This window comes from Dipodomys spectabilis, unplaced genomic scaffold (assembly GCF_019054845.1).
Source record: "Dipodomys spectabilis isolate Male_0828 unplaced genomic scaffold, ASM1905484v1 ptg000705l, whole genome shotgun sequence".
Taxonomy (NCBI): Eukaryota; Metazoa; Chordata; class Mammalia; order Rodentia; family Heteromyidae; genus Dipodomys; species Dipodomys spectabilis.
Genome location: NW_024871382.1, coordinates 136,605 through 162,563, shown reverse-complemented (window position 1 = coordinate 162,563; position 25,959 = coordinate 136,605). Strand labels below are relative to the sequence as shown.

The following is a 25,959-nucleotide window of genomic DNA, read 5'->3' as shown; positions in this document are numbered from 1 at the left end:
CGTGGGTGGATGGGATCGTGGAGGGGGTGGGGCCGTGGGGGTCGGGGCCGTGGGTGGATGGGATCGTGGAGGGGGTGGGGCCGTGGGGCGGCGGGGGGCGGGACCGTGGGGGGCGGGACCGTGGGGGGCGGCGGGCCGCGGGGCGGGGGAACGGGGGCGGGCGGGGGCTGGCGGAGATCCGCGCCCGCGGTTCTAATTAAAGCGCGCGGCGCCCGGGGACCCGCCTGACGTCGGCGGCCTCGGGGATAAGAGGCGCCCGCGGCCGGCGGACTCGTGCGATCCGCCCGGAGCGCCCGCCAGCCCGCGCGGCCGGAGGCGGAGGAGCGCGCTGCCCGGCGGCGGACCCGGCGCCGAGCCCCGGACGGCGGCGCGGGGCGGCGCGGGCGCAGGTGGCCGGCGGGCGCCGCGCGGCAGGTGCGGCCGGGCTCCCCGCGAGGGGACGGAAAGTTGTGCGGGCGCCGGTCCGCTCGGGGCCCCGTGCGGGACGCGGGGCGGGTGCGGCGCGGAGCGCGGAGCCGGGTGGGCGCGCTTCCCCGCGGGCCGCGCCGCCGCCGGCCCCGCCGGCCCCGACGGCCCGCCGCCCGCCCGCCGGACCATGCGCGCGCCCGGGCGCCCGCTGCTCCTGGGGCTGCTGCTGGTGCTGAGCGCGGCCGGCCCGCGCGGGGCGCGCGCGCAGCCCCGGGGCCCGGCCGACCGACGCTCCCTGCTGCGGCTGCTGGCGGAGCTGGTCCGGGAGCTGCAGACGCTCCACCTGGGCGAGGCCAAGCAGCTGCCAGGGCTCGGGCAGCCGGGCTTCGCCTTGGGCCGCAGGGAGGCAGCGGACTACGGGCCAGACCCTGAGGAGCAGAGAGTGGGTGAGTCCGGGCGTGGTGCGCCCCAGCGGCCGACGGGGGAGGGTCCACCGCGGGGGAGCGCCGGGACAGCGGCCAGGGCGCGGGGACAGCGGCCAGGGCGCGGGGACAGCAGATCAGGGTCCGGGGACAGCGGCCAGGGTCCGGGGACAGCAGGTCAGGGTCCGGGGACAGATGTCAGGGTCTGGGGACAGCAGGTCAGGGCCCGGGGACAGCAGGTCAGGGTCCGGGGACAGAGGTCAGGGTCCGGGGACAGCAGGTCAGGGTCCGGGGACAGCAGGTCAGGTTCCGGGGACAGCAGGTCAGGGTCCGGGGACAGCGGCCAGGGCCCGGGGACAGCAGGTTAGAGTCCAGGGACAGTGGTCAGGGTCCGGGAACAGTGGTCAGGGTCAGGGGACAGCGGCCAGGGCCCGGGGACAGCGGCCAGGGCTCGGGGACAGTGGTCAGGGTCCGGGGACAGTGGTCAGGGTCCGGGGACAGTGGTCAGGGTCCGGGGACAGAGGTCAGGGTCCGGGGACAGCGGCCAGGGCCTGGGGACAGCGGTCAGGGTCCGGGGACAGCGGCCAGGGTCCGGGGACAGAGGTCAGGGTCCGGGGACAGCAGGTCAGGGTCCGGGGACAGCAGGTCAGGGCCCGGGGACAGCGGCCAGGGTCCGGGGACAGCAGGTCAGGGCCCGGGGACAGAGGTCAGGGTCCGGGGACAGCAGGTCAGGGTCCGGGGACATAGATCAGGGTCCGGGGACAGAGGTCAGGGCGCGGGGACAGCGGCCAGGGCCCGGGGACAGCAGGTGAGAGTCCAGGGACAGTGGTCAGGGTCCGGGAACAGCGGTCAGGGTCTGGGGATAGTGGTCAGGGTCTGGGGACAGCGGTCAGGGTCTGGGGACAGAGGTTAGGGTCTGGGGACAGTGGTCAGGGTCTGGGGACAGCGGTCAGAGTCTGGGGATAGAGGTTAGGGTCTGGGGACAGTGGTCAGGGTCTGGGGACAGCGGTCAGGGTCTGGGGACAGCGGTTAGGGTCTGGGGACAGTGGTCAGGGTCTGGGGACAGCGGTCAGGGTCTGGGGACAGAGGTTAGGGTCCGGGGACAGAGGTTAGGGTCTGGGACAGCGGTTAGGGTCCGGGGACAGAGGTTAGGGTCTGGGGACAGAGGTCAGGGTCTGGGGACAGAGATTAGGATCTGGGGACAGAGGTCAGGGTCCGGGACAGCAGGTGAGAGTCCAGGGACAGTGGTCAGGGTCCGGGGACAGAGGTTAGGGTCTGGGGACAGAGGTCAGGGTCCGGGGACAGAGGTCAGGGTCCGGGGACAGCAGGTGAGGGCTGAAGTGCAGACCTGAAGGGAGTAGAATGCCCCACACTGTAGGCCAAGAGGCTGCGGCTGCCCTTGCCCAGGATCCTGGCAGTAGAACCCTCCAGATGCCTTACAAGAAGATTCATATTTTCTTGCAAATAAAATTGCCTTTGAGAAACACATTTAAAAAATCAATTTTGATTGTTTGAAGAAAAATAATTTGACTGGCTCTCCCCTCCCCTTTCCCGCCCTGTCTCCTTCCTCTCTTCCTCGCTCCCTTCTTTACTTCTTTCTGAAAAAGGACCTGGTAGTAACAGGAGGCTTTTGAGCCCCTTAAATAACCATTCCTAGTTTACACCTAAGACTTGGAGCTGTTGCCTAGGTTAGGAATTTCTACACAAAACCGACATCTGTTATTTTGGAGATGGAAGTGTTCTCAGTACAGCGTTTGGTTGGGAAGGAAATGGTCCGAGCTCTCCCCTTGGTGGAGCCCTTCCCAGAGCAGCTGCCTATGGGGAATTTCCCAGAGAAGCATGCAAGCTTTTAATGCTTTCATGACACAATTAGGTCAAATATGATAAGGTCAATTCTGTGCGGACTGATTCAAGTGAAAAGTAAATGAAGACTGACATTGGGGCGAGGTCTCCACCCTGCGTGTGGAAGACCCAAACACCAGTGTCCTCTTGAGATGTGGGAAGGGAAGAATTATTTCTGGTAAAATAAAGTGTGACATCTTGCATATAATCATAGAAAAGTTACTGGCCTCGTCTGGGGAATGGGAACTGACCACAGAAACTGTAATAAAAGCAAAAAGAAAGGCCTACATCAGGAGCTGGGAAGGTGGCTCAGTGGTAGAACACTTGCCTTGCATGTATGAGGCCCTGGGTTCGATTCCTCAGCACCACATAAGCAGAAAAAAAAAGCTGGAAGTGGTGGTATGGCTCAAGTGGTAGCGCGCTAGCCTTGAGCTAAAGAGCTGAGGGACAGCACCCAGACCCAGAGTTCAGGCCCCATGACCGCACCCCCACCCCCCAAAAAAGAAAGGCCTACACCAGAAAGCAAACCAGGAAACCTTTGCTGGGGACAGTTTCTAAAGAAGAACAGCAGAAGTAAGAAAACGCCACTTGGGTTGTAAACCAGGCCAGTGGTCTATTCCCAATCATGCTTACCAGGCTTTATAGCAAGTGGTTTGAAAGGCATTTTGCCCTTTTTGCAACATATTTACCTTTAAGATAGAACTTTTGTAGCACTTCCTTTGAGTTTCTTTCCAGAACATTGAAATACCATGGAATTTGGTTCCCAAGCTCCTCAAAATGAAGTCTTAAGGTGATTCATTGGAAGCTATGCAAAGAATAAATCTTGACTCTATCATAGTCATAGAAAATAGCTATTGATATGTTACAAGTTGATACTATTGGAAGAGATATTCCCTAGTCTGGCTTTACATTGTATTTTATGTGAGTCAAGGTTTTTATCTAATGTGTAATTTTGTAATTGGCAATGTAATTCCCAAAATTTTCTTCAGTATTCACACAAAATCACATTTGATAATTACTTGGTAAAGTGTAATGATCTCTCTCCCCGCAGAGATTGTTCCTAGAGATCTGAGGATGAAGGACAAGTTTCTGAAACACCTCACAGGTGCGTATTCTCTCACTCCCGATCCCAATCTGCTCCTTTGCTCCCAGAGCCTTCATGGCCATCTTCTTCTGTGTTCCAGGGCCTCTTTATTTCAGTCCGAAGTGCAGCAAACACTTCCACAGACTTTACCACAACACTCGAGACTGCACCATCCCTGCATGTAAGTCAATACCTAACTGACCAGCAGCCTCCCACACCCTTCCACGCAGCAGACTCTGACATCTGAAATGCGTAAGGGCCCTGTCCAACCCTGTCTGACTGAGCTATGAGCCAGGATGCTCAAGTACCTGAGCAAACAGCTAAATTCGGCAGCAGTGGACACCACACTTGACCTGGAATGAGTGCTAATCTTTCCAGTCCATCTCCACTGCCCTGAACGGAGACTTTTTCTTTCCATCAGTAATAACACCTCATTACCCAGGAATTTTGCTATTTTAAAATTCTACTCTTTGGTTCAGAAACGTGAAGTTCCTGCTCGTATCCAAATCTTAACCAAAACTTTCTCTTCTCTGCTTTCTTTTCATTCTCTTTGACATACTTTGGCTGTTTGTCCATAGCACAGTATTTTATTTTGCCCAGTAATTCTGTATGCTCTTCATAAAATCGCTTTTCCTCATAAAACCAGATGGCAACTTTCATTTCATTTAAAGCTCAAGGAGAAAAGCCACGACACACCAGGAACCTGGCTGGCTGCTTTCAGATAACCCAGACATCGAGCAGCCCAGGCAGCCCATCCTGCCTTCCAGAACGTTGCATTTTACATGGCATAGAAGTTTTTTCTCTGCTCAGGCAGCAGAGCCATTCTGAATGGCAACACCTTCATTATAGGGCTGCTTTTTTGTGGGGACTCTGCCAGGATACACCGCATTATGACATCTTTTCAAACACAGGAGTCCCTCAGTGCAAGGGGCACACACTCCCTGCAGAGTTCAGTTCTCCGCTTTTGGAGCCCCGAGTTGGTCTCATCCTCTGGGCTTTGGTGTGAACCCTCTGTCCCAATTCCTTCCCCTGTGTTCTTCTGAAGAAGCATCCTCTGTTGAAAATTACTAAGTAGCTTCCTGAGGAAACAGAACCTTCTACTTGTTTAAATGTGAATGCATTTTGCTGACTTACAACATAGATTTTTACATTGGAAAGTGAAGTTTGGGTCACTTGGTGTAATTCTTTAACTTGTGAATGAAGGACAGTTTAAACGCCAGAGTGCTGCCACTTGGGAGTCAGACTTGGGCTCTTGCCCCCTCTCTGCCAAGTCTTTGCAAGGCAGCACCTCCTTTTCTGTAGACTAGAGGGACAGCTGTAGTAGCGACTTGTGGCTACTTCTACATCTGCTGAGAACATAAAAAGCTCAGGATCTGGCACTGACCACTTCTGGGCCACTGTAGGCTATACAAAGGGAAATCCCTGAGATCCTGGAAAGGGGGAACTGAAAGGGACCTTGGAGCTTTCTTAGGCAGAGTGGGCCAGGAGAGCTTTGTAGAATGTATAACTAGGTTTCTTCCTATTCCAAGGAACAAAATCTGCATTTAAGATCCCCAGGTGACTCAATGTACATACATTTGAGACCTGTGTGTCCAGTGAGATGGGGACCAGCTGTGATCTTTAGCACTGTTACACATGGAAGCAGATCTGTTGATGAGACTAGTCCTTTAACTTAACACCCACTCACCTTCAGTACATTCCAGAGTGAAGAAGCTACCTTCCTGAGAGTGTGGAACAAGAACAATGAAGAAGTGGTCTATATGACCAGTTCTCTAGCCAAAGGGTATATATTATTAATATTTGGAAGGCATGTTCTTGAGGAACTCATAAGCTTTTTATCTAACGTATTGTACAGACTTATTATTGTCAGTTTACTCATTTTTATTCAGGTCTGAGTACAAACTTTTCCCTTTCTACTCCTGAGAAATAAAACTTTAGTAATTTATAATCAACTATAGCTTTCCACCGAACTTCATTTAGAGGAAATTTCCAGATATAGCCACTAGATTTCAAAATGTTTTCTGAGGTGGCACCTGGCAAAAGAGCAGAATGGGAAATTATACAAGGCATCAAGAACATCAGTGTGTGCTCAGAAGTCAGCTTGCTGCTTCTTTTCCAAGCCTAGTCCAAATGTCTGCAATGTTATTCTCTTTTTTTTTTAGTTTGGGGCCAGCCTTCCTCCCCCTCCTCCTCTCGCCCTCCCTCCCTCCCTTCCTTCCTTCCATGTTGGACTTAGGGCTTGAACTCAGGGCCTAGACACTTACCCTAACCTTCTGTTTTTGTTTTTTGCTTTTTTCCCACAAGACTAGCTCTGTAGTTTGGGGTGTTTTTTTGTTTTTGTTTTTTTGTTTTTGTCAGTCGTGGGGCTTGAACTCTGGGCCTGGGCGCTGTCCCGCAGCTCTTCAGCTCAAGGCGAGTGCTCTACCACTTGAGCCACAGTGCCACTTCCGGTTTTCTGGTGGTTTATTGGAGATAGGAGTCTCATGGTCTCTTCTGCCCGGGCTGGCTTTGAACCGAGATCCTCAGATCTCAGCCACCTGAGTTGCTAGGATTACAGGCATGAGCCACCAGCGCCTGGCATTTTGGGGTGGTTTTTTGAGACAAGATCTTGCCATGTAGGCTAGGCTAGCCTCAAATGTGCAGTACCCCTGCTTTGTTGGCCTCCTGAAGACTAAGACTCCAGGTTTGTCAGTGCACCCAGCTTTTACTTTTACCCAGCTCTTATTTTTGACTCACTGTACTTTGAAGACTAATGCAGAAGTCTTTGTGTCATAGGTAGCTCAGATGTGGACTCAGTCTGTAGGTGAACTAAAACTTAAAGATGTCATCGTTCCCTGGAAAGAACTCTACTGTAATCATCTCCATGAGCCTGGCAGCCATGTGACTAAGGGTAGCTGTGAGTAAGCCTCAGGTGCATTACTGGCTTTTTGCTTGTGATGCTAGCATACCTGACGGACCACAGATGATTAAATCAGGACCCATGATTGCAGATGACAGATTTCTGCATTGCTTTTGGGTCAGTGTAGGACACTATTTAATGCAGTTGATTTACTTGCAAAAACAAAGCCACTCTATATGTTGTTGCTTAGCAGCTGACAAGGGTCTGTGGTTTGTTTTCACTGTAGACTATAAAAGATGTGCCAGGCTTCTTACCCGGTTGGCTGTCAGTCCCATGTGCATGGAGGGATAAGGTAAGCTCCCAAATTGTCACGGTGGTGAGCCTGCTGGTCAGAATCCCACTCAGAATGTGAAAACGCATTCATGGGAGTATAAAATGTGAATTATCTGGCCAATGTAGCCTTATTCTTAGCAAACGACAGTCAAAAAAGTCTCAAAGCTTTAGCTGTGAGCAAAAGGCGCCCCCTGCTGGTCACTCTCAGTGGCCAGGCAGTGTCCCTACCTACACTTCCCACAGCTGACTGCAACTCTGAGAACCTGGAAAAGGAACACATTTAAAATCATGCATATTTACCCCTAGGCTTTCCCATGTTGACTAGTACTCATAAATGAAGTCAAATGCTCCTCAGTTTGCAAGTTACCTCCTGATACGCCCACCAGTTGAAATCGTGTTCCATTTAACTCACCTCCAGACATGGCTGATTGGGGGCCAAGGTTAACAGCCACTGCCCATCACAAGAGAATTGTCCTGTTATCAACCCAGACAGGTCACATCCAAATATTTTTGGCAGTACTGGGGTTTGAACTCAAGAGCTTGGAGCTTGCTAGACATATGCTCTACCACTTGAGGCATATCTTCAGCACTTTTGCTCTGGCTGTGTTATGTTTGAGAGAGGGCCTGAAGCAAGATCCACCTGCTTATACTTCCTCTTGTAGCAGGGATGACAGGCCTAAGCTTTCTTCCTTTAGACTAGATTTTGAGATTTTTTTTTGCCCCAGTTGGCATGGAACTGTATCAGATCTCAGCCTCCTGAGTAGCTGGGAAGACAGGCATGTACCACTGCATCCAACTACTAGTTGAGATGGGGTCTTGTGAGTTTTTTCCTCCCAGGATTAGCTTTGAACTATGATTCTCCCTGATCTCTGTCTTTCAAATGGCTAAGGTTACAGGCATGAAGCAAAATGAGTCAAAATGAGCATCATCTTCACTGGATGGGAATAGCTTTTTCACGCTGATAAATTAAAAATCAAAACCTATGTGGTCCATACAACCTTCCTCCACAGATTTAATAACATTTGATAAAGGTCTGGATTAGAGTAACACTAGTAGGCAAAAATAGTTACATAGATTAGCTGTCCTCTGTAAATGTTGCTATCAGTTTTACATAGTAGTGGCAGAAATGAGAGTGCATTTTCTAGTTTATCGTTTTGCACTGGCCTGTTCAGGACACTATATGACAAGCAGCAGCAACTATCAACTGTGCAGCCAATAATGAACAGCAGACAATGCTTCATTTTCCTAATGCAAATGCTGCAGGACTCAGGCACTTTAGACAGCTTGGTAAAACTCTTTGTGCCAGTTTGATATTCTCTGCTGTCGGTGTGTTAGGCACTGACAGGTGGGTGCATGCCACCACCAGTAAGATGTGCTTCCTGCCTGCAAATAGCAATTACCAGAAAACATTCCAGCTGCCCAGGAAAACAATGAAAAGGGTTGTTTTTTATTTCAAGTGGTTGCTCTGGTTCTGACTGCTTCATGCACTGATGCTGTGTGAATGAAGGCAGTGTACACACACTGAGATGGACAATGGACCTGGTTGGGGCCTCCCCATCAGCAGTGAGTGCCATTAAATGACAGGAATCACACCAGGGTGAGGCAGTAGAAGGCTATAAAAGATAACTGCTCTTTCTGCTGTAGGAAGCAAAGGTATTTTAATGTCAGTCAAAGCTGGAAAGTTCATGCTTTCCTTCTTACTCTAATGCTCTCCAATCTTTATGACATGCAAGGCTTTTCTCTCTGAAACAATGGAAAAATATATTCCTGTTTTCTTCCCAAGTTGATGTGCTGGGGAGATAAGAATGTCACTTTTTTCTAGTTGGGTCACCACTGTTCCTGAGGTAACCAGGGGCCTCTTTGGAAACAATTTCAAGTTGCTGAGAGGGGAAGCTCACCCACTAAGACCTAACTACCCTGCCTGCATGCCACGCTGCCTCCCTTCTGCTGACAGCTAACTGCTCCCACAGGGACTTGTAGTTGTTTCCTAAAGCCAGGTCATCATCAGGGACCTTGTCCTACAAGGGCTTGACCTGCTCTTGCACCTATGCTTGCTGAATATAACCTGGGTACATCACAGGAAAGCAACAAGCAAAATGTATGGTGGGGGAACTGAAGAGTCACATGTTGGTCCTCTTCCACTTCCCAGGGGAATCTGAAGCACACTAGGTAGGCAGCTAAGGCTTGTGCACGTAAGAGTCTACGTCAATGCCACCCACTTGATGGTCACAGACGTCACAGGCTCATTCTGGCAAGGAAGTAGATAGTTTGAAACAGATAATTCTTGTTAGGTACAATAAGCTTATAAACCTGAGTTTTTGAAGATTAAATTACACTACAATAGAAAACCTCTAACTTGCCAGCCATCCCAAGTCTCTCTGTACCCTTGTATACATGCTCTGCTGCTTAAATCTGAGCCATCCTCAGTTGCATTCAGGGCCCAGGGCCCGTCATCTGTCCTAAGACAGGATCAGATGCCTGTCCTAGTTCCAGCCCAAAGCCTCCTTCTTAAAGGCCCACCCGGAGGAGGTACTGCCTTTACAAGGTCCAAGAGGAAGTCCAGGAGCAAATTCATGGGTCTCTTCTCTGCAGCTGTTAGTAACCTCCATAGACCAAAGAGAAACTGTATGTTCTCTGAGAGCCACACACACATTACTGGCCTTACAGATTCAGTTAAAGGAAATTCTGAGCTCTGGGACTTTTTTAAAATGTGGTTTTGATTAGTAAGAACCTAAGTGTACCAGGTTTAGCCTGATGACTATATCCTACTAAATGAAGTTATCCCTCATTTTAAAAATAAACAATACATAGTATTCTAACACGTAGTACTACAAACAATAACATTGTCTTAAGTTAGTAGTTTTGCTTACTCTTGTGCAGAAGTGAAAGGCAGGCCAGCTCTTCCATAACTGCTGCAAAAATCCCCAAATCACTGTGAATGGAATTCCTGGGGATTCCAACTGCACAGGCCAGCCTGAGTGCGATTCCTTAAACTTTCACACATGGGCATGATGGTTTTCATCCTGCTGGCACAGCAGGCACACAACCACACAACTAAGCTGTCCTCCAAAATAAATGAGACTGCCCTTCCTGGAACATGAAGAAACACACATGCATACTGAGATTCCTTGTTTATAAATGTGTTACGTTACACGGCTGCTGTTCACAGGTCCTCTAGAATTGAGTGGTTTTATGAAAGCAAATATACTTCTTTTCAGCTGCAAAGGAGCAACATGCCAGGAACCCTGCGAAGTGCCTTGGAAAACAACAGGGAACAGAACCATCTTCTTTACCATTCCCTGTGGACAGAGATTTATTTTTGCAGACAGACTTCCATAATTCCGTTGTTTTGTATGTTGACACTGTGCAAATATATATTCAGTAAATCAGTATACTTGACAATGATCCTTGTCAAACTATTAAAAAAACAAGAAAACACTACATTTGATGTGTTGTGTAGAAGAAAATACTTCATTTTCCTGGTTAGGCAAATCAGAGTATTTCTTTAGAGACATAGGCAGAAATCTTAAAACTATATTTTCATATAGCATACAATATGATTTGATAGTTTATTACTTTTACAATTAAACTCCCAGAGTATTAGTTGGAACTGCATAAAAATATAAAAGAACTTAAGCCAAAAAACTTCAACCATGTTTTGGAGGGAATAGAGTATAAATCTGAATACATCCAAGCTAATCCCATTTATCTTATGTAAGAATAATGTAAAATAGCATCCCAGCTACTGTGCAATATGTAAATAATGTAAATAAAAACAAGTAATAAATGAAATGTTTGTCATATGGAATCTTCAAAGTGATTTTAAACTCTTATCACTGGGAATTTGTGATTTGCACATCTACCAAGATTCACTGGCATGTCACAGAACTTAGGAGGCATAAATCAAACTTAAAAGTTCCTGTCTGCAGAAGAAAATTAGCAGCTTTGAGGTTTTTAAATACTAGTGACATTTCCTCAAAGAGCGAGGCCTGATTCAGTAGCCGAGACAAGTAAATGTATTCTCTGTTCCCATCTGTGTTAAGACACCACCAAACAAAGAAGAACTCCAAGACTTTTCAGCAGTCCCAAACCTTTATGGGTAGAGTTTAAACAAATGTAATTGATCTAACTACAAAGATAAGTTGAACTTAGCAAAGCAGTTAAACCTAGCAGTGCTTGGTTACCAGCCCCCATAAGATGGTGCTATCTGGACCAGCACTAAGGAACAAATAGCCATTAAGCCCTACGTGTTTATTTCATATGTATGTATAAACATTAAAGAAAACTAGAATTTTACTTGAATACAAGAGGAAGGAATTTGAGATTAAAAACAACTAATAACAAGAGACTGTTTGGTCTCATTTGATTATTTCCTACTAATGACTGACCACTTAAGTTTTCAATTCTTTCAATTTACCCTAGTCCTAATCTAACCTACCCTCCTAAGTTTTCTGTCTGTACTAGTAATTCCTCAGAAGCTGGGGCACTGACTCCAGAAGGACAGCCATGTTAGGGACATTTCTAGGCAGTTTCCTGGAAGTGTCCCATCACCTAGATATGCTATATGTGGCAACAAAGTGCTGCCTCCCTGTTTTACTTCCCAAATATTGAGGATAATACACATACCACCGCTAACCATGTGGAAAGGAACACATAAGGGGATGTTTGCAAATGCTTTTTACTTGTCATTAACAAAGCAGACCAACACCAGATTTATCTTATGTAACTCCACAGTTTATTTTGAAGACAGTCTTTTCTGAAATATCTTTATGGTGTGAGGTGAGCTAATTGATGGCGCACCAAAGTTAGCTGTTTGCCTGAGCGTTACTAAGTGCTGGTGAAAGAGCAATCACTAACATACCCTTACAGCACACCAAAGTAACGGGACTCTGCAATTTTTAAAACTTTTCACATTTGGTCCTTTCTTTTGGACACTTGATGAGTTGCAGGTGTATGGAAAACCTACTCTCTACTGACCAAAGGTAACCTGCAAACAAGTGTACTTCCAATACAGAATTCAATTCTTCAAGGCAAAGTGGCTCAAATGGGAGCAAATAATCTTACTCCCATGAAATGAACTAGACACAAAGAAACAAGCAGTAAAAAGGCTAAAGAGTTATTTCACCAATCCAATCTTCCTTATTTTGTGTTGTTATCCTAAGGCAAGCTATCACCCAGGCTGGCTTGAACTTATGATTCTCCTGCCCAGCTTCCCTGTGCTGGACTTACAGGCACCCCATGCCTTGCTTCTGTCTTAAACATGTGTGTACTGTGAGTAAACTGATCTAGAACATTTCTCCGGTAGGCAGAGGAGCTGCTATCAGTAGAGCTATTGTGACTCTGCACGAGCCCAGGTCAGCACGATACACAGGGAGCAGTGGCGCTACATTGCTAGGCAGGCAACATGCCAGGTAGACCAAACTGTCCAGGTCTTCTGGAGCTCAGTCATTATTACTTCCTGAGTTGTATTTTGTTCTCCCACATTTGCTTGTTCCACTGTTTTGTAATCAGCAAAGTGAGAAGTTCAACTAGTCAACTAATTTCCTCAAACAAAAACTTTTTATTCTTGGATAAATAAAACTAATTGTCACCTACAATTACTTTTAAGATAAGAAAGAGTCAGTCAGCTGAAGAAACAACAGGGGCTGGGGCTAAGGAACGCCACTACACTTAGGCACAGGACTAGTGGGGTGAGTCGCTGGCTTGGCTGAGGGCAGTGCTGGCCTAGTGGGCCTTCTCTAGGAAGGCCCTGCAGCACCGGAGACACTGCTGGTACACCAGCTCGAAGTCCGAGTCGTTTCCCTGAAAGGACAGGAAGAAAAAATACTAGCAATACTGCAAAACAAAGATGTCCTTAAGAGACCTCAGCCTGTCATGTAATATGACAGGCTACAGCTTGCCCATCCTTAGGCCGCCCCACAACCTGAACTGTATGTACTTACATAATAGGGATCTTCAATAATGAGTTGTTTGTGTGGATCATAGCTCCCAAGCAGTTCGATTTTAGCTTTGCAGTTTTTAACTTGATTACTTTTTCTATTTAAATCTCTGCAAAATTGAAACATGAACTTATTTTTCTGACCTATGGTTTCAAGTTAAACAGGGACATCTGCTGAGGGTTTAAGAAATACCTACATCAAAGTCCAGCCAACGTAACCTGAATTGAATACCTACATCAAAGTCCAGCATAACCTGAATTGAAATGAAACACAACCCTTTACAGAGCCTCAGGACCCCTATGCAACTAGGTCAGCTCTGTCTCTCGGGGAGTAGACCCAAAACAGCAGCACCTTTTCAGTGATTCTGCCCACAAAGTGTACATCTTTAAGTGTTCTTCTTTTTCATTTATTTTGACACAGCTCCCCAAAAGACACTGTTTCAGAGACCAGCAAAGGCAACAGAAAGGAACTAAGGAAGCCATGTGTGCCATATCTTAGAGATGGGCAGGCAAGGCTGGGCCGAATGGGGAGTGAGCAAGGACCAAGGGTGGGCTGTGGTTGGAGTGGTGAGTGCAATGCATAAGATCTTCCACATCCACCCACTCTATGAACTTGGGTTAGTAACTTTAAGTTCTGTTTCTTAATTTCTTCTTTGATAATAAGAACTGCTGGGGCCTGCAGAACAAATCAACACTATAGTCACTGCTGTCTAATAACCTAGTCCATCAGTTTCAGTTATCAAAAAAGTCTTCGGTTTTGTCAGACTTACTGGGGGAAAGAGGGGCAGAGATAATGGGGGAATAAGAAATAACAAAATAAAGCTGGGCACTGGTGGCTCATGCCTGTCATCCTAGATACTCAGGAGGCTGAGATCTGAGGATCGAGGTTCAGAGCCAGCCCAGACAGGAAAGTCCGTGAGATTCTTATCTCCAATTAGCCACTCCAAAACCAGAAGTGGCGCTGTGGCTCAAGTGGTAGAGCGGTGGCCTTGAGCTGAAGAGCTGAGGGACAGCACCCAGGCCCAGAGTTCAAGCCCCATGACAAACAAACAAAAAAACCAGCAAGGGGCTGGGAAGGCGGGTCAGTGATAGAGTGCTTGCCTTGAATACCTGAGGCCCTGGGTTCGAATCCTCAGCACCACATAAGCAAAAAGAAAAAAGCTGGAAGTGGCGCTGTGGCTCAAGTGGTAGAGCGCTAGCCTTGAGTTGAAGAGCTGAGGGACAGTGCCCAGGCCCAGAGTTCAGGCCCCACGACCAGACCCTCCCCTCAAAAAAAAACAAACAAAAAAACCCCAAAATACCCAGTTCTTAAATCATTATAGCAGTAACAAAACCAGTCTTGTACAAATCAATGTATTACCTTCTGCAGATACAGATCACAACCCACTAGTATCTGGTTCCATCAGCCAACCCTTTCTGGAGTTACATCTTTATAGTTACATCTTTATAAACAGATCTACCAGGCAAATAATCTGAACGTCTTGCTATACTAAATAAGTGATTCTGTACACTGTAACAATTACTGTACATTAACACTGTAAGATAATAAAAGGTACTTTTAGACAGCAAACCTGGCCTAATACTGAACTGAGAAAAAAATATTTTTTAAAATATGATTACCTCAGATTGCTTTCATCCATACACAGTATGTAATCGAATGTAGCAAAGTCTTCTTTGGTAACCTAAAATTGAGTAAATAAGTCAAAACACAGGGTCTACATTTATATCAGAATCAGACACATAGTTGAGTCTGTTACTCATTAACCATTTAAGTAAATAACTTAGGACTTTTTTTTTTTTTTGGTCCATTGTGGGGGCTGAACTCTGGGCCTGGGCGCTGTCCCTCAGCTCTTCAGCTCAAAGCTAGCATCCTACCAATTGAGCCACAGTGCCACTTCTAGCTTTTTTCTGCTTATGTGGTGCTGAGGAATCGAACCCAGGGCCTCATGCATGCAAGGCAAGCACTCTACCACTGAGCCAACTTCCCAGCCCAATTTAGGACATTTTTAGGTTAAAACACAGTTAATGTATTTCCTGAACTGCGCTGCAAAGAAATTTTGTATCACAGGTTTCTTGGGATAGTTACAAAATAATGTATGATATAAACATAAAAATTCATCATTAGCTTCAGCCCCCTAGTAACAATGTATATTTCTTTTTTCTTTCTCTTTATTTTTTTTGGGGGGGAGAGGGGGGTCAGTCCTGGGGGCTTGAACTCTGGTCCTGGGTGCTGAGCTCTTCCGCTCAAGGCAAGCTCTCTATCACTTGAGCCACAGCACCACTTCCAGTTTTCTGGTTTATCTTTCTGGAGATAAAGAGTCTCACGGGGACTTTCCTGGGCTGGCTTTGAACCGTGATCCTCAGATCTCAGCCTCCTAAGCAGCTAGGATTACAGGCATGAGCCACCTGTGCCTGGCAACAATGTATATTTCTGACACTATACTGAAATGCCTCATACTTAATCCTCTCCATTCTCAACTCTCATCTCCTTTCTCCATGCTCATAAGCACTGAATGTCTTAGGCCATGGTGACAAACACCAGCTGAAGTGACAGATCTTGTCTTTGTGGGACTATGTAAGAGGACAAATGTGTCTAAGGAAAAAAAAAGAAGCAGAGAGGAAAATGTAGTGAGAGGACCAATGACAAGAAGACTGTCAAATGTGGGCCAGGAACGGACTGATTGTTCTCTACATTGTAGGGCTTGGTTCTCTCTGACTCAAAGTCCACAGGTTAGGCTACCACTGAAAATGGTTCCTTCCAGGACCTTTGCTGACTCCAATATGAACATATACTGTGTTCTAACATCATAAATGTAAACCTATTTAAAATGTTAGTGAAAGAATTATCTGTGGATTTTGACTATTATAATGATGTAATCAAAAAGAAAAGGAAAACCAAAAACATGTTTCAGAACAAAAGTGAAAATAATTTTTAAGAATAAAACTTTAGGGCTGGGAATGTGGCCTAGTGGTAGAGTTAACTCTGTTAACCCTGAGTTAAGTTAGTATAGCTTATAGCCAATGCTCTCCCATTATGATTTAGGTAACTTTTTATGTAACATTTTAATACAGAATCCCAGTCATATGCCTAGTGTGCATGAAGCCCCGGGTTTGATTCCTCAGTACCATATACACAGAAAAAGCCAGAAGTGGCACTATGGCTCAAGTGGTAGAGTGCTAGCCTTGAGCTGAAGAGCTCAGGGACAACACCCAGGCCCAGAGTTCAAGCCCTATCACCAAAATAAAGAAATAAATGAACTTTAATAACAAATCCTCAACAATCAAAAACACCTAAAATATTAGGGTTATGAATATCCTATTTATTTGGGAGGCAAAATCAGAAGGATCTCAGTCCAAAGCAAGCCTAAGCAAAGAGTAAGACCCTATCTCAAAAAACTAAATCAACTCAGGAATGTTTGTTCATGCCTGTAATCCCAGCTACTTAGGAGGTGGAGATAATTCTACACCCTAATTCATTGGAGGACTGCAACAGAAGGCATGAAGAAAAGCCTAAGACCCTCTGTAAAATGCAAACTAAACACCAAAGGGACTGGCGTGTGGCTTAGAAATACACTTAAATACATATGTACAAAGAGTTGTCAAATGAAATTCTATCAGGAACACTGAAAACCTGGTCAAAGGGGATAGACCAAAATGACAAGAGCAAAAACCCAATAAATAAGCTTGCTGCTCATTTTTTAAAAATATGCCAACATTTATAAATGTACTTTAATTTTAGTGTACCATTTAAACAAATGCAAAGTTCCGTACTGTATAACATTCCACAATATTCACTTATTTCAAAATCTATTAGAACAAGTATTATAATACTAAATATTATACTACTTTTCCAAATTAGTTGTGTGAGAACTATCTAAACATTGCTTATTTGGGACTTATTGCAATTAATTCATCTTTAAAAAATGCTTAAGAACTTAAGTCAATCCATACATGATTTTTAGGTGTTAAAATAATTGAGAAAAGGAAGATTTTACTTACATCTTACAAAAATGCACAGTGAAGCATTTCTGCTACAGCTAGACAGGAAGTAGCTTCTGCAAATCAGCCCCATTATCAAAAACAACCAAAAAACACACAGAAATCAAAATTCATCTTCAAAGCTATGAATGTGCTCCTCGGGCATGACTCGGCCTTACAGGACACACTCTCTCCCCAGAAAGTATTCAGCTTTGTAACTATAGCAGGAACACAGCCACAGACAACAGAAAATCAGGTTTAGGTGAGTTCCAGGAGCCCTAAGCACGTAACAGTGTAGGGCTTCTTACCTCTTGGCCTCTGTGGCACTGACGGGACCTTACTGCAAAGATCGCAGCCTTTATAGCCTGAGAGAACCTTTTTCACTTACAAGTTATTCAGGTCCCACTTCCAAACCACTTACAAATGAAAACATCCAGTCATAGTTCAGGAAGCATTCTTTAAATCCCATAGGAAAGCTGCTAAAGCCAATGATGGACAAAACCCTTACAGTACTTAAGAAAATGACAGCCATTTCAAAGAAACAGTAACAAAAAATTGAGCTAAAATTTTCCAAAATATTAAATCAGAAATACTATCTTCTACAAACTTGAGAGGAAAAAAAAGCCACATCTCTAGTGTTGTTTCATGAGGCTGTGTAAACCTGACATGTAGAATTCAATGCTAGGTATAAATCCTTCAGAACCATAGGCACACACACCCCCTTTCACAGCAGCACCATCTAACCCCAAACTCAGAACTTGTCATGTGTCCAGCAGGAGCAGGATGTCACAAGAGAGATCGACTGCTAGGAGGAGTAACATGAGCCTCTCACAGAGCAGCTGAATGTACATGCTAAGATCCCACTTCAACTTTTAAGGAGGGTGTGTTGCTACACAATAGGAAAGCTCAGGCTAGCTTGTAGCCAATGCTCTCCCATCATGATTTATGCAATCTTCACGTACATTTTAATACAGAATCCTAGTCATGCAAGTCTTTTAGAACTAAATTAACTCTGGGTTAACAAGCTTGGTCAGTGTCTCACAACTTTTCAGGTTATGAAATTCTATGTAGCATAAATTATAACAAGATCTCTTCTACCTGTCTTGCCTTATGGGCTGTGCTAATGTCATGATTTCTTAGGCAGCTCATAGCTCTTGGGTCTGGGGCACGGCCCACGTTCCAGTCGGAAACAGCACCGCTGTCAATGGCCCACTGTAAGAAAAAACAAAGGTCAAGCTCCAGTACGGTACCTGCCGGGCAGTGTGACTCATGGGGATGCCATGCTTCCTCATGCAGCTCTGCCCTCGATAGTCAGGGGGATTTCCCACTTCGTATGTGGATGTGGCCGCACTGTCTATCCTCCACTGCAGGAGAGAAAAAAAATGTTCCAGCACTTCCTGCCCAAAGGTGTTTAGGCTGGCCACTTTAAGTTACTGAATGGTACTTACATCATCTGAGACATTTTGGTCAGCTACAAGTTTTCTGAAAACTGCTTCTGCAATGGGTGACCGGCAAATGTTACCTTAGAAAGAAGGAAGAGGGCACAGAGTGTTAGCTGTGGTGGAAAGGTGGACAGTGACTCCTAACATGAAGGCAGTCTACCCTGTACATCCAAGGCAGAGTGGCTGTAATCTGCTCTGTGGAGGACCAACACTGCAGTCTAGGGTGAACCCCCATGCAGAGCAGCTATCAAACACAAGTACAGTAATGTCGCCAACTACCCACGTATAAAATATGAAGAAAGCAGTAATAACCAAATCACCTCTCACAAGGATGCTAATGAGCTAGCAGGTCATGAAATCCATGAAGCAGGTTGTAACTCAGTTTAAAATGAAGTATCTGAACTGGAAGTGCCTGTCTCCCTGCCAACAGTGGGGCTTTCGGAGAATATCACACTTGAGGATAAGTTAATTCATAAAACAGTGCCCAAATAAACAAGCACGTTTAGCTGAAGTCAACACGATCTACTGAGTGATCATGAGCAAGAGTCCTATGCTATAAGGAGTGTGGCCACCAGAAGACAGCCAACTTGACGTTCAGGGTTAGCCCTTCCTAACGGCCACAGCTGCCATAACTTCTGAGAGTGGTAGCCAAGTTACAGTCCCCAGGGCTACTCTCACTCCATTCCAGCTGACTGCAAATCAGGGATCTTCACAGACCCTGTGAATCTTGACATCAATTGTGTTAGACAAATCTCTAGAATGACTCACCATACCCAGGGAAGTTTGATACATATGGCAGTTTTATTAAAAGATACTGATTAGAACTAGCCAAAAAAGAAGGCACAAACTAGGAAGTTTCCTTGTCCTTTGAGATGAAGTGCCCTCCTCTTGCCACGAATGTTGACAGCACTCCACGAGCACTACTGCTACCCAGGAAGCTTGCCCAATAGCTGGTAGAGAGGGCTGGTACTGAGATTTAAAGATGTAAAGACAACTGACTGAATTGGTCATGTGGCTGAACTCACCTCAGGGCTCTCCCACTGCTGTATGTGGCTCACAGGGCTTCTAGCTCAAGACTGTGTCTCTCTCTAGTATAAACTACAGGGCCACTGTGATTAACAGACACTCTACTATTCCTAGAAAGTCCCCAAGAAATTAGAGGTTACTTCTCCAGAGCCAACAGAAGGGTCAACTTTGTTACCACCCAGGGGAAAGACAAAAGACATTTATTTGATTTCTACAAAAAGGTATATGTGGCCAGCCCTGTACACAAGGAGACAGTTAGTATAATCAAAATAAAATAAATGCAGACGGACACTACCCTACAGGAACACAGAAAACTAAGTTTCCACAAAGATAAAATAGAAGGAAAATTCTGACTGGACAGACGAAGGGTTCTAATAGGCAGAAAGAAGCACTGGATCCAGGGGTGGCAGACTCAAGGATTCAGTTGTGTCGGTTCATAACCAGATGGTGGTGAATGCACGCAAGGGGGCCAGGCCTGGGGGTCCTAACAACACACCCAGGTCTGGACTCAATACAGCACAGCTCCAGGGAAAAGGCGATACCATCAGTTCCACAAAGCGTTAATATACTTACTCCTTCTGAGCCAGGCATTGTGCTAGGGCACATACAGAAAGCTATTTCTAACATAGGAAAATAACTGCCGACCCTTTTAGAGAAATTAAAGGCAAAGACACCATCTATGAGGTGAATATGAAAAAGCTGATGGACAACAGTGTGAGGTAGAAAAGTGTGATCCCTTTCCTTATTCATCTGAACATCACTCACTCAATTCTGACAGGTCGACAAAAGAAAAGTCTAAGAGATTTATTTAATCAACTTTATGTGCCATAGGAAGCTTCAAAATGAAAATGCAAAGACAGTTGCAGTTTCATGCTAAGGTTCAATGAATTCTGCACCACTGTGCAGAATGTCAGGACAAAGACTACTATCTAACGGTGAAAGACAGAGCAGAATTCAGCAAGGCAGATTATTCTTGACTTCTCTGTATAGTACTGTCTTCCCAAATATGGGGCAGGACCTTACTGAAGGGAAGTTCTTCAAAGAAGGAGGAAGAGTAATTAATCTTTCTAGGTCTAAGACTTGAGGGAGGGAATTATTATTTTTATGATATGCCTTAGTGAAATTTAATTTTGCTTCAAGGATAAGAAACAAGTAGGCAGAAGGTCAGAGACTTTGTTCAAAGTACTCAGCAAGATAAAGCACCGTATTTTGGGGTATCATGTAAGCCAACATTAGGATTACAATTAAAAAGGTGGCTATAGGAAATGAAGAGAGGAAAGTGAAACTGTTAGAAGAGAGGCTATTACATGACAGATGTTACTCTCCAAAGCTGGACTCTCCTAGCTTTTGGTAAACAAGATGAACCAGAATTTTCAGACATGTGATAAAACACTAATGCTCCAGTCCCTGGACCAATTCACTTCCACTTTCCTCAGCTTCTATATTACAAGACCTGAGCCCTTTTCATATACATTGTGATTTCCTATAGTTGTAAAAAGTCTCTTCTTTAAACTACATAAAACAAGAATTAATTTTGAATGACCTCTATATACTAGTGCATGTTATAAAGTTTTTCCTTTCCACAATCTAATTTTTGTTTGATTTTTCAACAAGTATTACCATCAGCAAATACCTTACTATTGAAAGGCTTCCTAAGAGTGTATGATCACATCATCAGAGGTGATACCCCTGGCAATACCTTGACTGTATGCCAAGTCAGGATAAGTGTTATTATTTTAGAACTCTAGAAATAGTAGTAGATGTCTATATTTCAGCATTTAAAAACACAATAGATGAACCCTAGGCTGAGCATGGTAGCTCACACCTGTAAACCCAGCCACTTGGAAGGCATAGATCAGGTGATCATAGTTTGAAGCCATAAGGGGCAAAAAGACTGCAAGACCCCACCTCTATATGGTGGCACACCCCCATCACCTAGCTAGATGGGAGGTATAAACAGGACTCTGGTGTCTAGGATGGCTTGGAGGAAAAACAAAAAACAAGACCCAATAGGCTCGGGCTGGGACTCGAGATGAGAGTTTCTACATATGAACAACCCTGAGTTCAACCTCAGTACCACCACCAAACTAACAACAATAAGAAACTAGCTCAACTCCACCTCTTTCCTAATAACTATCATTCACTGTAAAATAACAGCTTAATTTCTCCATAGTAATACAAAAACTTGAGCTAGTCAGTGTTTAAGGGAATATTCATCCATATTTTGCCTCCAGATAGTTATATTTAAAGCAATTAAGTGAAACAAAGTATAGACTGAAAAAAAGCTCTACTGGAAAAACTATAAGTAATACTAAGTGCAAAATCAACCAAAAAGAACTCCAAATCCTAGTAACTTGTAATCTAGTGTTTCCAGATTCCCAAAGTTAATACTATAAAATACATTATTAAAATCCACAAGAATTGGGGATTTAGCTGTGTGGCAGGAACCTTTCCTAGCCATGTGCAAGACCGTGGGTTCAATCCTGTCCAATAAAAACAACAGAAAATGGAGCACAATTGGCCACCAGTAGAGCCTCAGGCTTTGCCTTCAGAACAAGGTCCAATAATATGCCACCAAGGTTCTCTTCCCAGCCACACTGGCTGGGGCTCAGATCAAAGCCACCTTCCCCAGTGGGTATAGCTTAAGAGCACAAAGCTCTTCTCACAACCTTGCTGAAGTAAGAAGCTCTTCTGCTCAACGAATACCCCAACCACTGACAAACCTCAGCTGCTTTTCTACACTTCAATATCAAGAGCCTAACTGAAGGCTCTGAAGTAATAAATCTTTTATGTTCCAAGCATATAGCTCCCACTGTCTCCTGGGTGGACTACTGTATAGAATGCATTCATACTCTCTCCCCACCCCTCACCTCCAGATTTTCCACCTTACTAGCAAAGGCACCCTCATTAGAACCAGCCCCTCCTTCAGTCTAATCTCTACACTGCAGCTTACATTCCTGGCCACGACAGTGACTTATCTAGCATGTCAAAGTCTTCACAGAAGTCTCCCAAGATCTGCACCACAAACAGGGGTCCAGAAATTACATCTCTTGGACTACCACCTTTGTATACTGCACAGAAGGCTATGAGTAATTTTTAGTTTTAAGTAGTTGAAAAAATGCAAAAGCAGAAAAACTTGTAACATGTGACCAATTAGGTAATGTTCCAATGCTGGTGTCTATGAATAAAGTTATATTCGGACATAGTTAAGTTTGATCATTTGAGTTGTCTAGGGCAAAAGCACTGGTTTTACCTCAAAGCTAAAGTGTTCACTGTTTTTTTTTTTTTATAGGATATGCATAATCAGGCCTAAAGCATCCACTGTATGTAAGGACCTAAGGTTTCTACATGCATCAAGGAGGATATTAGTTATCTATGGATGCAGACAAAACAGTCACTCAAGTTATCTACACACTCCTCAGACACAAAGGACTCAAGGTTGAGAAAGGCCTCCTGTCTCCAGGTCTAGCCACTGTGGCTTCCCTATTTGGGGCTATGGCCAGCAGGACTGCCTAAAAACCACACCAGCTGACATCTGGCCCAGAATAAACATGCCTCCTCACTCCCATAATTATCTGCTCACATGTGGGTCACTTCAGGTGAGACTTTTCTAGTCACAAACTGCACCCCACTCCCACCAATTCCTGGTTTTTCTTTAAGTGAACCAGTACAATAGCACTGCTCAACTGGCAAACAGTGACTGAGTGTTATCTGTGGTGTTCACTACTCTATCATCCCCACTGCTTGGAATATAGTGAGTGGGAGTGGGAAAAAAGTTGCTGTATTAAAGAAAAATATAAGCAAGCATACACTTGCCTATTAACAGCCACTATGCTGAAAAAAATCCAACATTATTAAAAAAAATAAACACAGCCTGGGACACTTATAATTACTCAACCTGAAACAAACTGTTTAATAAATTTGCTGATTTCTCCAGTTCACTAAGGACCTCAAAAATCCAATGATGGTCACTATCAATAGGGTGGGTTGTTTACATTTTGCCTCATAGAAATAAACTACTACCAATACTTAGGTTCATATACCATACTACCCTAAAATTGGAAAAACAAAGAAAAACATGCCATAGTTATTACTTGTAATACAGCTAAATCTCACTAGGATCTCAACAGGCTTGTCAAATAATTACAATGAAATTTCTGTAATAAAGTATCTCAAGAGCCAAAGGAAGCAGTGTACTTCTTTGAGGAAGCAAAGAGGTGTATATCAATTTGACCTCATAAAATACAAGGGTTTCCAGACAAGATGCAACACAGTATCCGAAAAAGTAGAGCATCTTAACAAGAGTTGTATTTGGATCAGGAAGGGAGCACCCACATGTGGGTGGGAACAGGTAAGGGGGTAGGAAAGTTGTGGCAAACAGCCATCCTAAAGAGGAGCTGCTTTTTCTGTAGAAAATGTGTATCTGGAAGAACTGGCCTACTGACAACTCAGTAGTCATCTCCAGGGGTTGGAAGCACTGAGAATTAAAGCGTGAATTCTATTTTGAGTAAGGAAGCCTCAACGTTGAAATCCTAAGAATCAAAATAATTCTGAGATAGAAAGTATCTGAAGGGTTAATGTTCAAAACGTCACAGTTTTCATGCATGGAGACCAAGTTTACAGAAGGTGTGGGATACTGGGAAGCTGGAACCTAGGCCGTTAGCCTCCTTTGGTGGACACTGCTAAGAAGGGCAGCTCAGGGCGCGGCCAACAAGCCGGGACAGCCGGACAGCCGGGCAGGTGGGCAGCCGGGCAGGTGGGCAACCGGGGCAGGTGGGCAGCCGGGCAGGTGGGCAGCCGGGCAGGTGGGCAGCCGGGCAGGTGGGCAGCCGGGCAGGTGGGCAGCGGGGCAGGTGGGCAGCGGGGCAGGTGGGCAGCGGGGCAGGTGGGCAGCGGGGCAGGTGGGCAGCGGGCAGCCGGGGCAGGTGGGCAGCCAGGGCAGGTGGGCAGCGGGCAGCTGGGGCAGGTGGGCAGCAGGGCAGCCGGGCAGGTGGGCAGCAGGGCAGGTGGGCAGCAGGCAGCCGGGCAGATGGGCAGCCGGGCAGGTGGGGAGCCGGGGCAGGTGGGCAGCGGGCAGCCGGGGCAGGTGGGCAGCAGGGCAGCCGGGCAGGTGGGCAGCAGGGCAGGTGGGCAGCGGGCAGCCGGGGCAGGTGGGCAGCCGGGCAGCCGGGCAGGTGGGCAGCCGGGCAGGTGGGCAGCGGGCAGCTGGGGCAGGTGGGCAGCGGGCAGCCGGGCAGGTGGGCAGCCGGGGCAGGTGGGCAGCGGGCAGCCGGGGCAGGTGGGCAGCAGGGCAGGTGGGCAGCGGGCAGCCGGGCAGGTGGGCAGCCGGGCAGGTGGGCAGCCGGGGCAGGTGGGCAGCGGGCAGCCGGGGCAGGTGGGCAGCGGGCAGCCGGGGCAGGTGGGCAGCGGGCAGCCGGGCAGGAGGGCAGCCGGGCAGGTGGGCAGCCGGGCAGGTGGGCAGCCGGGGCAGGTGGGCAGCAGGGCAGGTGGGCAGCGGGCAGCCGGGCAGGTGGGCAGCCGGGCAGCCGGGGCAGGTGGGCAGCGGGCAGCCGGGGCAGGTGGGCAGCGGGCAGCCGGGCAGGTGGGCAGCCGGGGCAGGTGGGCAGCGGGCAGCCGGGGCAGGTGGGCAGCAGGGCAGGTGGGCAGCGGGCAGCCGGGCAGGTGGGCAGCCGGGCAGGTGGGCAGCCGGGGCAGGTGGGCAGCGGGCAGCCGGGGCAGGTGGGCAGCGGGCAGCCGGGGCAGGTGGGCAGCGGGCAGCCGGGGCAGGTGGGCAGCGGGCAGCCGGGGCAGGTGGGCAGCGGGCAGCCGGGGCAGGTGGGCAGCGGGCAGCCGGGCAGGTGGGCAGCGGGCAGCCGGGGCAGGTGGGCAGCCGGGCAGCCGGGCAGGTGGGCAGCGGGCAGCCGGGCAGGTGGGCAGCCGGGGCAGGTGGGCAGCCGGGGCAGCCGGGCAAGTGGGCAGCGGGCAGCCGGGGCAGGTGGGCAGCCGGGCAGGTGGGCAGCGGGCAGCCGGGGCAGGTGGGCAGCGGGTAGCCGGGCAGGTGGGCAGCCGGGCAGCAGCGCAGCCTCGGCTGGGGAGGGTCCCGGCAGAACGCGTCCCGTGCAGCCGCAGGCCCTCCCCCACGGGCGGGTGGAACCGGGGACGCCGTGCCGCGGACGCCAGGCCGCCGGGAGGGCAGATGGCGGCCAGCTCCGAGCACGCAGGCTTGCGGGAACAGGACAGCGAGGGAGGACGCGGCGCGGGGAGAAGCGCCCGCGAGTGCGGGCACGGCGGGCGAGGGCTCCGCCAGCCTGGCCCACCAAAGCCGCCGCCCCAGGCCCAGGTTTGCGTCGAGTGTGCAGCCTGGGGCACACGGGAGGCCCTCAGCGTCCCAAGCGCACCCTTACCCAGACACACGAATAGCACGGACTTATGACTGCGTTCCGCCATCTTCCCCGGTGCTCGCTGGCGCCTAAAGACTACGTCGGCGCGTCTTCAGGCTGCGCACGCGCACTGCAAACATCCCGCCCGCACCAACACCGTCCACCCCGAAGGAGGGTGGTCCGCCCAGCACCTAAGGGGTGGGCGTGGCCTTGTGGCCAAGGGCGGGGCTAGAAGTCTGGGCTGGGCCTTGTGGTTGGTCAGGTCTGGTAGGTGGGTGCTGTTGACAG

At 47.5% G+C, this 25,959-nt stretch overlaps 2 protein-coding genes across 4 annotated transcripts; one reads left to right on the top strand and one right to left on the bottom strand.

Annotated features, from left to right (window-relative positions):
• The first annotated feature begins 595 nt into the window (after window positions 1-595).
• On the top strand, window positions 596-10,720 carry Alkal2 (ALK and LTK ligand 2). Its single transcript, XM_042672401.1, has 5 exons — window positions 596-854; window positions 3,724-3,777; window positions 3,857-3,937; window positions 6,882-6,947; window positions 10,147-10,720. Exons 1-4 carry the CDS (start codon window positions 596-598, stop codon window positions 6,944-6,946), a joined length of 459 nt encoding a protein of 152 aa, XP_042528335.1. The 3' UTR covers window position 6,947; window positions 10,147-10,720.
• Window positions 10,721-11,589: 869 nt separating this feature from the next.
• Window positions 11,590-25,820, bottom strand: Acp1 (acid phosphatase 1). 3 transcript variants are annotated; one of them, XM_042672402.1, is made up of 6 exons: window positions 25,696-25,820; window positions 18,293-18,366; window positions 18,095-18,208; window positions 14,487-14,548; window positions 12,871-12,976; window positions 11,590-12,730 (listed from the first exon to the last, which is right to left on the bottom strand). In XM_042672402.1, exons 1-6 carry the CDS (start codon window positions 25,736-25,738, stop codon window positions 12,653-12,655), a joined length of 477 nt encoding a protein of 158 aa, XP_042528336.1. In that variant the 5' UTR covers window positions 25,739-25,820; the 3' UTR covers window positions 11,590-12,652. The 3 variants fall into 3 exon arrangements, with proteins under 3 accessions (XP_042528336.1, XP_042528337.1, XP_042528338.1); XM_042672403.1 differs by lacking the exon at window positions 18,095-18,208 and adding an exon at window positions 17,943-18,056; XM_042672404.1 differs by lacking the exons at window positions 11,590-12,730; window positions 12,871-12,976 and having other exon boundaries at window positions 17,943-18,208.
• Window positions 25,821-25,959: the final 139 nt, after the last annotated feature.

Bases quoted from the DNA above. Each gene is read 5' to 3' on its own strand.
- Alkal2 (XM_042672401.1), top strand. From the start codon at position 596: ATGCGCGCGCCCGGGCGCCCGCTGCTCCTGGGGCTGCTGCTGGTGCTG. The intron at 855-3,723 runs GTGAGTCCGGGC...CTCTCCCCGCAG, and splicing joins CCCTGAGGAGCAGAGAGTGG to AGATTGTTCCTAGAGATCTG. The intron at 3,778-3,856 runs GTGCGTATTCTC...TCTGTGTTCCAG, and splicing joins GTTTCTGAAACACCTCACAG to GGCCTCTTTATTTCAGTCCG.
- Acp1 (XM_042672402.1), bottom strand. From the start codon at position 25,738: ATGGCGGAACGCAGTCATAAGTCCGTGCTATTCGTGTGTCTGG. The intron at 18,367-25,695 runs GTAAGGGTGCGC...CTTCTTTCTAAG, and splicing joins CGTGCTATTCGTGTGTCTGG to GTAACATTTGCCGGTCACCC. The intron at 12,977-14,486 runs GTAATCATATTT...TCAATTTTGCAG, and splicing joins ATGGATGAAAGCAATCTGAG to AGATTTAAATAGAAAAAGTA.